Raw genomic sequence first — 17,352 nt, forward strand, 5'->3', positions numbered from 1 at the left:
TAACATGTGTATTGTATACGCTGTAGTATTGATCGGTAGTGTTTATCACGACCGTGTCACCAATATAGCACTATTGAGCTTTCTGTGTGTCTACCGATGATAGCCAGCGATTGTAATGAGTGGACACCGAGTGTTACGGAAATGATTCATTTATTGAGTGATTCTATGACTGGTTGTTGGGTTAGGAAAGTAATGGATGTAAGAGTGAGTGATTGATTTCCAGTGCGGACTGATTGTTTGGTACTACTTGTGCGACAGTAGTGTATGTGCTTTATATAGTTAGCTCAGATTGACAACAGTAAAACCTTTGTCAACACAGCTATGATTGGCTATTATATGGGTGACGACAATGAAGCGATACGATTGGTGCTCATGTGCTGATACCACAAACATCCATTTCGTTAAACAAATTGTTTTCTGACGAAGCAAATTATTGTAATTTATTTTTAAATACAAATTATTAGTTAATTAAAAAAGTAAACATTTTATTTAATTTATAAAAACATGGTAGGAGGTAAAGACAAAATATTGTGTTGTGTTGCCAACTTTTCTGCCCTAAGACCATAGTCGACACACAACCCGAGATCCGTCTGATGATAGATCTTGCCGAGGTCTGTCTGTTAACAATCACAGTCGACACAATCAAAGAAATAATCCGTAATAATGGTACTCATAGTATAATATTTTGTTTTTGTTTTTGTTTTGTTTATTTATTAAGTAAAGTATAGATTAAATATACAAAAAGTACATAACAATATAACTTCACTTCTCGGAACTGCTGACCAATGCTTTGCAAGTCGATCAAATCAGTTAACAATGTGTCCTTATAAAATACATTTATACCAATATTTCCCCCTAAGATTGAGAAATTGGTATTTTACCCCCAGACTATTTTACCAAATTAGAAACATTAATTTTTATTTAATTATTATTTATATAAGTATTTGGCTAATCCCGCTTTTACCGAAATTGATTAAAATTTGGTTTTTTCAACAGAAAACAGTTCTTTGGGTTCTAATAAACATATATCGATAAAAATTATTGCGCGGAAACATCTAAAACTTACTCAAATCTGACCTAACATACCTGACCTTATATACATAAACTTAATATAATATATCAATCTTTAATACATAAAACTTAGTAATCATAACTGTTAGCGCGATAATATTATTTTTAATTGTTAACAATAAAATGAACGGGAAAACTAATACATTAGGTTAGGTTATGTGAACAGTTGTGTAATACCATTAAAATTAGGTTAAGGTTGCGGTTCGAACTCCAGGTTAGGTAACGGAGCGAACACGTATACATTAGGTTAGGTTATGTTAACATTTTTATATAAAATAATTGGTAACAATTAAAAATAATATTCTCGCGCTAACAGTTATGATTACTAAGTTTTATGTATTAAAGATTGATATATTATATTAAGTTTATGTATATAAGGTCAGGTATGTTAGGTCAGATTTGAGTAGGTTTTAGGTGTTTCCGCGCAATAATTTTTATTGATATTAAAAGAGTCGACTGTGTCCTTGGATCGGCCTTCCTCTGGCCAAACATCGTCGGCTTCTTATATGGCCCGCTTCCCTCGTCTAGTGGCCAATCGTATGTCTCGTTTCTCTGTGGGCGGTCGTCCAACCAATCAGCATTCGCTGGTCGCTCGGCTAAGTAATAAATTAAACTGAATTTGCTCGCGAGTTTATCTTTTATTTTGACACCAATAGATAATTCACATTACATTACAACAATTATAAAATAATAGATATGTGGGATAACAACTGTAACCGGTAATTGTTACTTAATGATAAATAACTTCACAACCAACCCACTGTTCACTGTTCCTCCATCTATATATACCCGACCGTCAACTGAATCGTGCGCATCAATTCAGCTGTCGGTCCGATTACATATATGGGATAAGATCGCATACCTTACCATATATGTCTACAATTAATAACAACAGTTATTACGCAACAAATACCGTTACAAACGCCATCCAATCAGGTCGATCGTCCCTGATAGACATAAACAATTAGTTAAACAATAAATAAAATAAAGAACAATTTTATGCATTATATAAGATATATAAACACAATAACACATGTGATCCATGAATCCGACGTCGTACACTTATTCTTCGGTTTACGATATCGATCCAAAATCGTCGACCAGGTCACCTCTCCCGATCGAAGAATAACATCAACCTAATATCCAATTAGGTCTAACACGACTTATGACACTTCAGGCGTCCCTTAGTGTTGCGTATCTTGTATGAGGACACCACGAAAGCTCGCATACAAGGTAGTCAGTACTGAATAATCTAGGGTTTCCTTAAACCCTCTGCTTATGGCTATCTACAAATATCTTGTATCCAACAAAATAACTGTTAAATAACGTATGTATTCTGTCTATGTGTATAATGTCTGTGTGTATGTTTACAGATAAATAGATAAACGTAAATTTAGAATAAATTAATTAGTTAATAATAATCATTATGAAAGAGTATAGATAATACAAGAAAATCTGCGGGCGGCCAGCATTGTCTGCACCCGACACGTCTACAGATTCCCCTTAATTAATATCTATCCAACCATCATTGGTTGAAACACCACAACTGAGGAGTCCAGTTGACTCACTAGGTTGGCTCACATTTCCTTCGTTAACTGCTATTACGCGAAATTCAATTTTCATTTGTCTGTCAATTATTGGAAAATTGAAAAACGAGTCTTTCAGAAACTGAAGATTAGCCCGGGACCAGAATCCTTGGTTTTCAGGTTTCATCTGAATTATGAACTCACAGTCATCTACTGATCCAGGCGTCTCCCATACTAGTCGGAGATATCTATCGTCAATTTTTCTTAAGAAAGGTTTTCCGGGTTTATCGATATAACATTTTGAAAACTGAGTAATGGTGTCTGGTGCTGACGGTCTGCCAGGAGACGGTGCTTCTGACTCTACTTTTGAATATACCCCGTCTTTGAAGGTAATGTGGTTCCATAATCTTCTTAACTTGTCAACAAATACAGTTTTTGTTTTTAAACAAGGTATATGTATATCGCATTTTAATTGCTTTAACTGAGTTAGTGATAGATCTTCAATCCCCGCAATTTTAAATGTTTTTTCTTGTACCGCTTTTTCGCCCCTATCTTTCATATCATCGGCGGCAATTGAATTTGTGTTGGGCGTCTCGAGAACCATTGTAGTTTATGTCGTATTAGATAACTGTGAAAGTTCGGTTGCTAGAGAACTTTGTTTGTTAAGCAGCTGGACACCATCAGAAACTTTCTCTGCTTGAACGGCATAATGTTCGCCACTTTCTCGACTTAATATTAGAAGAAACTCTTGGTTTTCCGGGTTTTGGACTATTAAAACTAGCGCATGACGTTGGTTGTTCACTTCGATGTACTGTTCTTCTGCTCGTGTCTCGTCATCTTTGTCTTGATCAATCGGTTGAGAGCTAACATTTTCATCACAACTTTGGATGGTGTTAATTTGTTTATACATAGAATCATTTGATTCTGGAAGGACGTGATCAAACATACAGAAGATATCGAAATTCAGTTACCGATTGACATGAAGCAATCATCAGATTTTGTCGGAAGGACATGAAGATCATCAGATTCAGTCGGAAGGACATGAAGATCATCAGATTCAGTCGGAAGGACATGAAGATCATCAGATTCAGTCGGAAGGACATGAAGATCATCTGACGCAGGCGGTTGACCATATGAAACAAACACACAATCGCCAAATAGTTGCAGTTGATATTCGAAACCAAACAGATACCAGATCAACATCACGACCTAATTAACAGATACATCCCAAAAATCAATTGTTCAATTTGAAAAGTACAATTGATGTAAATAAAAAACGAAAACACGTTTACAGCTTTTTAAATATAACCCAATTGGACGGTTACCAGGATGATGACAGTGACGACTCAGTCATCGTATCGAACAAACAGTATGAGATCTCGGCAAAAAGAAAGAGAGAAGATCATCCAATAATAGAAGGAGATAAAGTTTTGAGGAAAAGACAAAATCTACTTAATATTTTAGATAAGCAACTACAATCTAAAATAACCATAAATAACAAAAATAAAACTACATACGCCAACATCTCTTTAACCACAAATATTGACAATAAAAGTGGTCAATGCCTGAAGAAATCATGTAATAAAATAACCCGATTTTCTAAGATTCAAAGAAAATACTGAAGGAATTCTACGAATCCAACGCTTACCCATCATCGATAGATTTAGAATATTTGACAAAACTACTGAATTGCCACAAAAAGTCAATCGGTAACTGGTTTCGATATACCAGATTTAGATCACGTAAAAGGGTCACAGAATCAAATGATTCTATGTATAAACAAATTAACACCATCCAAAGTTGTGATGAAAATGTTAGCTCTCAACCGATTGATCAAGACAAAGATGACGAGACACGAGCAGAAGAACAGTACATCGAAGTGAACAACCAACGTCATGCGCTAGTTTTAATAGTCCAAAACCCGGAAAACCAAGAGTTTCTTCTAATATTAAGTCGAGAAAGTGGCGAACATTATGCCGTTCAAGCAGAGAAAGTTTCTGATGGTGTCCAGCTGCTTAACAAACAAAGTTCTCTAGCAACCGAACTTTCACAGTTATCTAATACGACATAAACTACAATGGTTCTCGAGACGCCCAACACAAATTCAATTGCCGCCGATGATATGAAAGATAGGGGCGAAAAAGCGGTACAAGAAAAAACATTTAAAATTGCGGGGATTGAAGATCTATCACTAACTCAGTTAAAGCAATTAAAATGCGATATACATATACCTTGTTTAAAAACAAAAACTGTATTTGTTGACAAGTTAAGAAGATTATGGAACCACATTACCTTCAAAGACGGGGTATATTCAAAAGTAGAGTCAGAAGCACCGTCTCCTGGCAGACCGTCAGCACCAGACACCATTACTCAGTTTTCAAAATGTTATATCGATAAACCCGGAAAACCTTTCTTAAGAAAAATTGACGATAGATATCTCCGACTAGTATGGGAGACGCCTGGATCAGTAGATGACTGTGAGTTCATAATTCAGATGAAACCTGAAAACCAAGGATTCTGGTCCCGGGCTAATCTTCAGTTTCTGAAAGACTCGTTTTTCAATTTTCCAATAATTGACAGACAAATGAAAATTGAATTTCGCGTAATAGCAGTTAACGAAGGAAATGTGAGCCAACCTAGTGAGTCAACTGGACTCCTCAGTTGTGGTGTTTCAACCAATGATGGTTGGATAGATATTAATTAAGGGGAATCTGTAGACGTGTCGGGTGCAGACAATGCTGGCCGCCCGCAGATTTTCTTGTATTATCTATACTCTTTCATAATGATTATTATTAACTAATTAATTTATTCTAAATTTACGTTTATCTATTTATCTGTAAACATACACACAGACATTATACACATAGACAGAATACATACGTTATTTAACAGTTATTTTGTTGGATACAAGATATTTGTAGATAGCCATAAGCAGAGGGTTTAAGGAAACCCTAGATTATTCAGTACTGACTACCTTGTATGCGAGCTTTCGTGGTGTCCTCATACAAGATACGCAACACTAAGGGACGCCTGAAGTGTCATAAGTCGTGTTAGACCTAATTGGATATTAGGTTGATGTTATTCTTCGATCGGGAGAGGTGACCTGGTCGACGATTTTGGATCGATATCGTAAACCGAAGAATAAGTGTACGACGTCGGATTCATGGATCACATGTGTTATTGTGTTTATATATCTTATATAATGCATAAAATTGTTCTTTATTTTATTTATTGTTTAACTAATTGTTTATGTCTATCAGGGACGATCGACCTGATTGGATGGCGTTTGTAACGGTATTTGTTGCGTAATAACTGTTGTTATTAATTGTAGACATATATGGTAAGGTATGCGATCTTATCCCATATATGTAATCGGACCGACAGCTGAATTGATGCGCACGATTCAGTTGACGGTCGGGTATATATAGATGGAGGAACAGTGAACAGTGGGTTGGTTGTGAAGTTATTTATCATTAAGTAACAATTACCGGTTACAGTTGTTATCCCACATATCTATTATTTTATAATTGTTGTAATGTAATGTGAATTATCTATTGGTGTCAAAATAAAAGATAAACTCGCGAGCAAATTCAGTTTAATTTATTACTTAGCCGAGCGACCAGCGAATGCTGATTGGTTGGACGACCGCCCACAGAGAAACGAGACATACGATTGGCCACTAGACGAGGGAAGCGGGCCATATAAGAAGCCGACGATGTTTGGCCAGAGGAAGGCCGATCCAAGGACACAGTCGACTCTTTTAATATCAATAAAAATTATTGCGCGGAAACACCTAAAACCTACTCAAATCTGACCTAACATACCTGACCTTATATACATAAACTTAATATAATATATCAATCTTTAATACATAAAACTTAGTAATCATAACTGTTAGCGCGAGAATATTATTTTTAATTGTTACCAATTATTTTATATAAAAATGTTAACATAACCTAACCTAATGTATACGTGTTCGCTCCGTTACCTAACCTGGAGTTCGAACCGCAACCTTAACCTAATTTTAATGGTATTACACAACTGTTCACATAACCTAACCTAATGTATTAGTTTTCCCGTTCATTTTATTGTTAACAATTAAAAATAATATTATCGCGCTAACAGTTATGATTACTAAGTTTTATGTATTAAAGATTGATATATTATATTAAGTTTATGTATATAAGGTCAGGTATGTTAGGTCAGATTTGAGTAAGTTTTAGATGTTTCCGCGCAATAATTTTTATCGATATATGTTTATTAGAACCCAAAGAACTGTTTTCTGTTGAAAAAACCAAATTTTAATCAATTTCGGTAAAAGCGGGATTAGCCAAATACTTATATAAATAATAATTAAATAAAAATTAATGTTTCTAATTTGGTAAAATAGTCTGGGGGTAAAATACCAATTTCTCAATCTTAGGGGGGAAATATTGGTATAAATGTATTTTATAAGGACACATTGTTAACTGATTTGATCGACTTGCAAAGCATTGGTCAGCAGTTCCGAGAAGTGAAGTTATATTGTTATGTACTTTTTGTATATTTAATCTATACTTTACTTAATAAATAAACAAAACAAAAACAAAAACAAAATATTATACTATGAGTACCATTATTACGGATTATTTCTTTGATTGTGTCGACTGTGATTGTTAACAGACAGACCTCGGCAAGATCTATCATCAGACGGATCTCGGGTTGTGTGTCGACTATGGTCTTAGGGCAGAAAAGTTGGCAACACAACACAATATTTTGTCTTTACCTCCTACCATGTTTTTATAAATTAAATAAAATGTTTACTTTTTTAATTAACTAATAATTTGTATTTAAAAATAAATTACAATAATTTGCTTCGTCAGAAAACAATTTGTTTAACGAAATGGATGTTTGTGGTATCAGCACATGAGCACCAATCGTATCGCTTCATTGTCGTCACCCATATAATAGCCAATCATAGCTGTGTTGACAAAGGTTTTACTGTTGTCAATCTGAGCTAACTATATAAAGCACATACACTACTGTCGCACAAGTAGTACCAAACAATCAGTCCGCACTGGAAATCAATCACTCACTCTTACATCCATTACTTTCCTAACCCAACAACCAGTCATAGAATCACTCAATAAATGAATCATTTCCGTAACACTCGGTGTCCACTCATTACAATCGCTGGCTATCATCGGTAGACACACAGAAAGCTCAATAGTGCTATATTGGTGACACGGTCGTGATAAACACTACCGATCAATACTACAGCGTATACAATACACATGTTACCACCGACAATACTGGCCATCAATATGTTCTTTCATCACAGTCTCAACGCTGAAGACAAAAAGTATCATCGTTTGACTGTTGGCCGTCATTAATGGCACAACGCATCTCTTATTAGTCGTAACTATTGGTCATCGCTAGTCTTACCATTCGTACCATTTTCTATTCTGAGACTCACTGATCTGAGCACCGAAAAAATTTAAAAGTAAATGATAAAATAAGTATGATAAATTTTCGTTATAAACATTTCAAATCTAAAAAATTTAAAAGTAAATGATAAAAAAAGTAGGATAAACTTTTTGTTATAAACATTTCAAGTCTAAAACTATTTAAAGTAAATGATAAAAGAAATAAAATTAACTTTTTATTATAAAATTTTCAAGTCTAAAACTTTTTAAAGTAAATGATAAAATAAGTAGGATAAATTTTTTATTATAAAATTTTCAAATCTAAAAAATTTAAAAGTAAATGATAAAATAAGTAGGATAAATTTTTTATTATAAAATTTTCAAATCTAAAAAATTTAAAAGTAAATGATAAAATAAGTATGATAAATTTTCGTTATAAACATTTCAAATCTAAAAAATTTAAAAGTAAATGATAAAAAAAGTAGGATAAACTTTTTGTTATAAACATTTCAAGTCTAAAACTATTTAAAGTAAATGATAAAAGAAATAAAATTAACTTTTTATTATAAAATTTTCAAGTCTAAAACTTTTTAAAGTAAATGATAAAATAAGTAGGATAAATTTTTTATTATAAAATTTTCAAATCTAAAAAATTTAAAAGTAAATGATAAAATAAGTAGGATAAATTTTTTATTATAAAATTTTCAAATCTAAAAAATTTAAAAGTAAATGATAAAATAAGTAGGATAAACTTTTTGTTATAAAATTTTCAAATCTAAAAAATTTAAAAGTAAATGATAAAAGAAGTAGGATAAACTTTTTATTATAAAATTTTCAAATCTAAAAAATTTAAAAATAAATGATAAAAGAAGTAGGATAAACTTTTTATTATAAAATTTTCAAATCTAAAAAATTTAAAAGTAAATGATAAAAGAAGTAGGATAAACTTTTTATTATAAAATTTTCAAATCTAAAAAATTTAAAAGTAAATGATAAAATAAGTAGGATAAATTTTTTATTATAAAATTTTCAAATCTAAAAAATTTAAAAGTAAATGATAAAATAAGTAGGATAAACTTTTTGTTATAAAATTTTCAAATCTAAAAAATTTAAAAGTAAATGATAAAAGAAGTAGGATAAACTTTTTATTATAAAATTTTCAAATCTAAAAAATTTAAAAGTAAATGATAAAAGAAGTAGGATAAACTTTTTATTATAAAATTTTCAAATCTAAAAAATTTAAAAGTAAATGATAAAAGAAGTAGGATAAACTTTTTGTTATAAAATTTTCAAATCTAAAAAATTTAAAAGTAAATGATAAAATAAGTAGGATAAACTTTTTATTATAAAATTTTCAAATCTAAAAAATTTAAAAGTAAATGATAAAAGAAGTAGGATAAACTTTTTGTTATAAAATTTTCAAATCTAAAAAATTTAAAAGTAAATGATAAAAGAAGTAGGATAAACTTTTTGTTATAAGCATTTCAAATCTAAAAAATTTAAAAGTAAATGATAAAAGAAGTAGGATAAACTTTTTATTATAAAATTTTCAAATCTAAAAAATTTAAAAGTAAATGATAAAAAAGTAGGATAAACTTTTTGTTATAAACATTTCAAGTCTAAAACTATTTAAAGTAAATGATAAAAGAAATAAAATTAATTTTTTATTATAAAATTTTCAAGTCTAAAACTTTTTAAAGTAAATGATAAAAGAAGTAGGATAAACTTTTTATTATAAAATTTTCAAATCTAAAAAATTTAAAAGTAAATGATAAAAGAAGTAGGATAAACTTTTTGTTATAAGCATTTCAAATCTAAAAAATTTAAAAGTAAATGATAAAAGAAGTAGGATAAACTTTTTATTATAAAATTTTCAAATCTAAAAAATTTAAAAGTAAATGATAAAAAAGTAGGATAAACTTTTTGTTATAAACATTTCAAGTCTAAAACTATTTAAAAAAGTAAATGATAAAAGAAATAAAATTAACTTTTTATTATAAAATTTTCAAGTCTAAAACTTTTTAAAGTAAATGATAAAAGAAGTAGGATAAACTTTTTATTATAAAATTTTCAAATCTAAAAAATTTAAAAGTAAATGATAAAAGAAGTAGGATAAACTTTTTGTTATAAGCATTTCAAATCTAAAAAATTTAAAAGTAAATGATAAAAGAAGTAGGATAAACTTTTTATTATAAAATTTTACAATCTAAAAAATTTAAAAGTAAATGATAAAAGAAGTATGATAAATTTTCGTTATAAACATTTAAAATCTAAAAAATTTAAAAGTAAATGATAAAAAAAGTAGGATAAACTTGTTGTTATAAACATTTCAAGTCTAAAACTATTTAAAGTAAATGATAAAAGAAATAAAATTAACTTTTTATTATAAAATTTTCAAGTCTTAAACTTTTTAAAGTAAATGATAAAAGAAGTAGGATAAACTTTTTATTATAAAATTTTCAAATCTAAAAAATTTAAAAGTAAATGATAAAAGAAGTAGGATAAACTTTTTATTATAAAATTTTCAAATCTAAAAAATTTAAAAGTAAATGATAAAAGAAGTAGGATAAACTTTTTGTTATAAGCATTTCAAATCTAAAAAATTTAAAAGTAAATGATAAAAGAAGTATGATAAATTTTCGTTATAAACATTTCAAATCTAAAAAATTTAAAAGTAAATGATAAAAAAAGTAGGATAAACTTTTTGTTATAAACATTTCAAGTCTAAAACTATTTAAAGTAAATGATAAAAGAAATAAAATTAACTTTTTATTATAAAATTTTCAAGTCTAAAACTTTTTAAAGTAAATGATAAAAGAAATAAAATTAACTTTTTATTATAAAATTTTCAAGTCTAAAACTTTTTAAAGTAAATGATAAAAGAAGTAGGATAAACTTTTTATTATAAAATTTTCAAATCTAAAAAATTTAAAAGTAAATGATAAAAGAAGTAGGATAAACTTTTTGTTATAAACATTTTAAATCTAAAAAATTTAAAAGTAAATGATAAAAGAAGAAGGATAAACTTTTTGTTATAAAATTTTCAAATCTAAAAAATTTAAAAGTAAATGATAAAAGAAGTAGGATAAACTTTTTATTATAAAATTTTCAAATCTAAAAAATTTAAAAGTAAATGATAAAAGAAGTAGGATAAACTTTTTATTATAAAATTTTCAAATCTAAAAAATTTAAAAGTAAATGATAAAAGAAGTAGGATAAACTTTTTGTTATAAAATTTTCAAATCTAAAAAATTTAAAAGTAAATGATAAAAGAAGTAGGATAAACTTTTTGTTATAAAATTTTCAAATCTAAAAAATTTAAAAGTAAATGATAAAAGAAGTAGGATAAACTTTTTGTTATAAAATTTTCAAATCTAAAAAATTTAAAAGTAAATGATAAAAGAAGAAGGATAAACTTTTTGTTATAAAATTTTCAAATCTAAAAAAATTTAAAAGTAAATGATAAAAGAAGTAGGATAAACTTTTTGTTATAAAATTTTCAAATCTAAAAAATTTAAAAGTAAATGATAAAAGAAGTATGATAAATTTTCGTTATAAACATTTCAAATCTAAAAAATTTAAAAGTAAATGATAAAAAAAGTAGGATAAACTTTTTGTTATAAACATTTCAAGTCTAAAACTATTTAAAGTAAATGATAAAAGAAATAAAATTAACTTTTTATTATAAAATTTTCAAGTCTAAAACTTTTTAAAGTAAATGATAAAATAAGTAGGATAAATTTTTTATTATAAAATTTTCAAATCTAAAAAATTTAAAAGTAAATGATAAAATAAGTAGGATAAATTTTTTATTATAAAATTTTCAAATCTAAAAAATTTAAAAGTAAATGATAAAATAAGTAGGATAAACTTTTTGTTATAAAATTTTCAAATCTAAAAAATTTAAAAGTAAATGATAAAAGAAGTAGGATAAACTTTTTATTATAAAATTTTCAAATCTAAAAAATTTAAAAATAAATGATAAAAGAAGTAGGATAAACTTTTTATTATAAAATTTTCAAATCTAAAAAATTTAAAAGTAAATGATAAAAGAAGTAGGATAAACTTTTTATTATAAAATTTTCAAATCTAAAAAATTTAAAAGTAAATGATAAAAAAGTAGGATAAACTTTTTGTTATAAACATTTCAAGTCTAAAACTATTTAAAGTAAATGATAAAAGAAATAAAATTAACTTTTTATTATAAAATTTTCAAGTCTAAAACTTTTTAAAGTAAATGATAAAAGAAGTAGGATAAACTTTTTATTATAAAATTTTCAAATCTAAAAAATTTAAAAGTAAATGATAAAAGAAGTAGGATAAACTTTTTGTTATAAGCATTTCAAATCTAAAAAATTTAAAAGTAAATGATAAAAGAAGTAGGATAAACTTTTTATTATAAAATTTTMMAATCTAAAAAATTTAAAAGTAAAWGATAAAAGAAGTATGATAAATTTTCGTTATAAACATTTCAAATCTAAAAAAAAAATTTAAAAAAAGATAAACTTTTGATCTAAAAAGTAAATGATAAAAGAAATAGGATAAACTTTTTGTTATAAACATTTCAAGTCTAAAACTATTTAAAGTAAATGATAAAAGAAATAAAATTAACTTTTTATTATAAAATTTTCAAGTCTAAAACTTTTTAAAGTAAATGATAAAATAAGTAGGATAAATTTTTTATTATAAAATTTTCAAATCTAAAAAATTTAAAAGTAAATGATAAAATAAGTAGGATAAATTTTTTATTATAAAATTTTCAAATCTAAAAAATTTAAAAGTAAATGATAAAAGAAGTAGGATAAACTTTTTGTTATAAAATTTTCAAATCTAAAAAATTTAAAAGTAAATGATAAAAGAAGTAGGATAAACTTTTTATTATAAAATTTTCAAATCTAAAAAATTTAAAAATAAATGATAAAAGAAGTAGGATAAACTTTTTATTATAAAATTTTCAAATCTAAAAAATTTAAAAGTAAATGATAAAAGAAGTAGGATAAACTTTTTATTATAAAATTTTCAAATCTAAAAAATTTAAAAGTAAATGATAAAAGAAGTAGGATAAACTTTTTATTATAAAATTTTCAAATCTAAAAAATTTAAAAGTAAATGATAAAAGAAGTATGATAAACTTTTTATTATAAAATTTTCAAATCTAAAAAATTTAAAAGTAAATGATAAAAGAAGTAGGATAAACTTTTTATTATAAAATTTTCAAATCTAAAAAATTTAAAAGTAAATGATAAAAGAAGTAGGATAAACTTTTTGTTATAAAATTTTCAAATCTAAAAAATTTAAAAGTAAATGATAAAAGAAGTAGGATAAACTTTTTGTTATAAAATTTTCAAATCTAAAAAATTTAAAAGTAAATGATAAAAGAAGTAGGATAAACTTTTTGTTATAAAATTTTCAAATCTAAAAAATTTAAAAGTAAATGATAAAAGAAGTAGGATAAACTTTTTGTTATAAAATTTTCAAATCTAAAAAATTTAAAAGTAAATGATAAAAGAAGTAGGATAAACTTTTTGTTATAAAATTTTCAAATCTAAAAAATTTAAAAGTAAATGATAAAAGAAGTAGGATAAACTTTTTGTTATAAAATTTTCAAATCTAAAAAATTTAAAAGTAAATGATAAAAGAAGTAGGATAAACTTTTTGTTATAAAATTTTCAAATCTAAAAAATTTAAAAGTAAATGATAAAAGAAGTAGGATAAACTTTTTGTTATAAAATTTTCAAATCTAAAAAATTTAAAAGTAAATGATAAAAGAAGTAGGATAAACTTTTTGTTATAAAATTTTCAAATCTAAAAAATTTAAAAGTAAATGATAAAAGAAGTAGGATAAACTTTTTGTTATAAAATTTTCAAATCTAAAAAATTTAAAAGTAAATGATAAAAGAAGTAGGATAAACTTTTTGTTATAAAATTTTCAAATCTAAAAAATTTAAAAGTAAATGATAAAAGAAGTAGGATAAACTTTTTGTTATAAAATTTTCAAATCTAAAAAATTTAAAAGTAAATGATAAAAGAAGTAGGATAAACTTTTTGTTATAAAATTTTCAAATCTAAAAAATTTAAAAGTAAATGATAAAAGAAGTAGGATAAACTTTTTGTTATAAAATTTTCAAATCTAAAAAATTTAAAAGTAAATGATAAAAGAAGTAGGATAAACTTTTTGTTATAAAATTTTCAAATCTAAAAAATTTAAAAGTAAATGATAAAAGAAGTAGGATAAACTTTTTGTTATAAAATTTTCAAATCTAAAAAATTTAAAAGTAAATGATAAAAGAAGTAGGATAAACTTTTTGTTATAAAATTTTCAAATCTAAAAAATTTAAAAGTAAATGATAAAAGAAGTAGGATAAACTTTTTGTTATAAAATTTTCAAATCTAAAAAATTTAAAAGTAAATGATAAAAGAAGTAGGATAAACTTTTTGTTATAAAATTTTCAAATCTAAAAAATTTAAAAGTAAATGATAAAAGAAGTAGGATAAACTTTTTGTTATAAAATTTTCAAATCTAAAAAATTTAAAAGTAAATGATAAAAGAAGTAGGATAAACTTTTTGTTATAAAATTTTCAAATCTAAAAAATTTAAAAGTAAATGATAAAAGAAGTAGGATAAACTTTTTGTTATAAAATTTTCAAATCTAAAAAATTTAAAAGTAAATGATAAAAGAAGTAGGATAAACTTTTTGTTATAAAATTTTCAAATCTAAAAAATTTAAAAGTAAATGATAAAAGAAGTAGGATAAACTTTTTGTTATAAAATTTTCAAATCTAAAAAATTTAAAAGTAAATGATAAAAGAAGTAGGATAAACTTTTTGTTATAAAATTTTCAAATCTAAAAAATTTAAAAGTAAATGATAAAAGAAGTAGGATAAACTTTTTGTTATAAAATTTTCAAATCTAAAAAATTTAAAAGTAAATGATAAAAGAAGTAAGATAAACTTTTTGTTATAAAATTTTCAAATCTAAAAAATTTAAAAGTAAATGATAAAAGAAGTAGGATAAACTTTTTGTTATAAAATTTTCAAATCTAAAAAATTTAAAAGTAAATGATAAAAGAAGTAGGATAAACTTTTTGTTATAAAATTTTCAAATCTAAAAAATTTAAAAGTAAATGATAAAAGAAGTAGGATAAACTTTTTGTTATAAAATTTTCAAATCTAAAAAATTTAAAAGTAAATGATAAAAGAAGTAGGATAAACTTTTTGTTATAAAATTTTCAAATCTAAAAAATTTAAAAGTAAATGATAAAAGAAGTAGGATAAACTTTTTATTATAATATTGTGTTCAAATTACCGATATTTTGCAACAGTTGATAGACATTACCCGAGCGACAGACGGCGGCTGTAATGTTGTTGTTGTAGTACTCGTTTGCTATCAATTTGTGGTCACTTTTACAACAGACAAACCACTTATAAGTCCAAACTCTCTCAAAACTATCGCTAATACCAATCGATAGTTGTTTTTGTATTTCAAAAACCGATTGAATGCATTGATTAAACTGTTTGGATATCACCTGATATTTAATTAGGTCTTAAATGTCGATTTACGACAAGATTTCCATCAGTATGTAGTCGTTTGTTACACGACTACACTTCAGCTCATCGGTTGGCTGTGTATTGAGGAGTCGGGTATCACTCTTTGCACTGACTAATTGACATTTACTGTCCATATTTTGCTACTGATCTTTACTTATAGTATCGAAAACGTTATAATAATTATTAATAAAATCTAAAATCTACATTTATTATATACAATATGTATAAAATTAGATTTTATTTCAAAATGTTTATAATTTAAAACTTTAATACAGAAAATATTAAGCAATAGCTATATTAGAATTTATGTTTAAGGCATTAGAAAATTATATATCAACTGTTAAATACAATAAACCAATAAATACTTTAATAAATTAGGATTTATAATACATTTAATTCAAAACAATAATACAATATATAAACGACAAGATATTATTTAATGGATAATAATTTAAATTATTTGATATGTATGGTTGAACCGGTTGTCGAGTCGATTGTATTAATGGTACCTAAAGTGGTAAATGAAGGCATTTTAGAGATATCTCCCGATCGTATTGAAGCATTCAATGTCTTGTTTGAATTATCCGATTTTCCTAATTGTTTTAAATAAATTTATATTAAAATATCAATTATCAATATTATTAAATACAATGTTTTTGATTTGTGTCATACTTTTGATCACATAATACACACTAAAGACACACAACGCAGAAATAATAAGTATTATTATAAAAATTAATACAACAAATATCGGAAGTCCATAACTATTGTCAAAAATAGACGATTCGCTCATCGATTCCGTCGATTCTAAAGATTGTGTACTATTTGTTGTCGGGTTTGTCGTGTTGTTAGATGTAATCACTTCAGGAATTTTTGTAATTGTTGTCTCAGTTTCGGCGGTAATTGTAGTCAATGTCTGTGTAATTGGTGTTTCGGTTTCAGTTATTGTTGTCATTTCAGTAGTGGATGTAGTTTCAGATTCAGTCATTTCAGATGTTGTTTGTATTGTCGACGGAGTGGTTGTCATTGATGTCGATGAAGTGGTTGTTATTGTTGTCGACGGAGTTTCAGTGGTTGTAATAGTAGTAGTAGTAATGTCTGATTTATGACAATCAACCAAATATTGGATATTATTTTCATCGCACTGTGTTGTAGTGGATAACAAATAATTTAATTAATTAATAATAATAATTATAGGCTAACCTCCTGTTCAGTCATATTGGTTTTAGTGACACAATATTTAGGTCCGTACGGGTCATCAAATATAACCAAAAATTTTTGGAAGTGATATATTGAAAGAATTACATCCAAATGTAATCTTGGATTTAGTTTTGCAATAAAAATGGGAATTTGATAATATGATGGATCGCCTTAAACATAAATTCTAATATAGCTATTGCTTAATATTTTCTGTATTAAAGTTTTAAATTATAAACATTTTGAAATAAAATCTAATTTTATACATATTGTATATAATAAATGTAGATTTTAGATTTTATTAATAATTATTATAACGTTTTCGATACTATAAGTAAAGATCAGTAGCAAAATATGGACAGTAAATGTCAATTAGTCAGTGCAAAGAGTGATACCCGACTCCTCAATACACAGCCAACCGATGAGCTGAAGTGTAGTCGTGTAACAAACGACTACATACTGATGGAAATCTTGTCGTAAATCGACATTTAAGACCTAATTAAATATCAGGTGATATCCAAACAGTTTAATCAATGCATTCAATCGGTTTTTGAAATACGGATGATTTTATGATTTAATTTTCAAATATAAAAATAATAATAATA

The 17,352-nt window shown here is 25.8% G+C and overlaps 1 protein-coding gene across 1 annotated transcript; it reads right to left on the bottom strand.

Moving 5' to 3' along the window:
- Positions 1 to 16,006: 16,006 nt before the first annotated feature.
- On the bottom strand, positions 16,007 to 16,864 carry LOC128955986 (uncharacterized). Its single transcript, XM_054301666.1, has 3 exons — positions 16,754 to 16,864; positions 16,223 to 16,694; positions 16,007 to 16,143 (listed from the first exon to the last, which is right to left on the bottom strand). The coding sequence occupies exons 1-3, from the start codon at positions 16,766 to 16,768 to the stop codon at positions 16,007 to 16,009; spliced, it is 624 nt and encodes a 207-aa protein (XP_054157641.1). The 5' UTR covers positions 16,769 to 16,864.
- Between the last annotated feature and the right edge of the window lie 488 nt (positions 16,865 to 17,352).

The sequence above is a fragment of the Oppia nitens genome, unplaced genomic scaffold, assembly GCF_028296485.1.
Source record: "Oppia nitens isolate AA-2021 unplaced genomic scaffold, nextdenovo-longstitch-racon4-pilon3 scaffold2_pilon_pilon_pilon, whole genome shotgun sequence".
NCBI classification, from domain to species: domain Eukaryota; kingdom Metazoa; phylum Arthropoda; class Arachnida; order Sarcoptiformes; family Oppiidae; genus Oppia; species Oppia nitens.

Coding starts and splice junctions, on each gene's coding strand:
- LOC128955986 (XM_054301666.1), bottom strand. Junction 16,144..16,222: donor TGTGTATTATGTGATCAAAA/GTATGACACAAA, acceptor TAAAACAATTAG/GAAAATCGGATAATTCAAAC.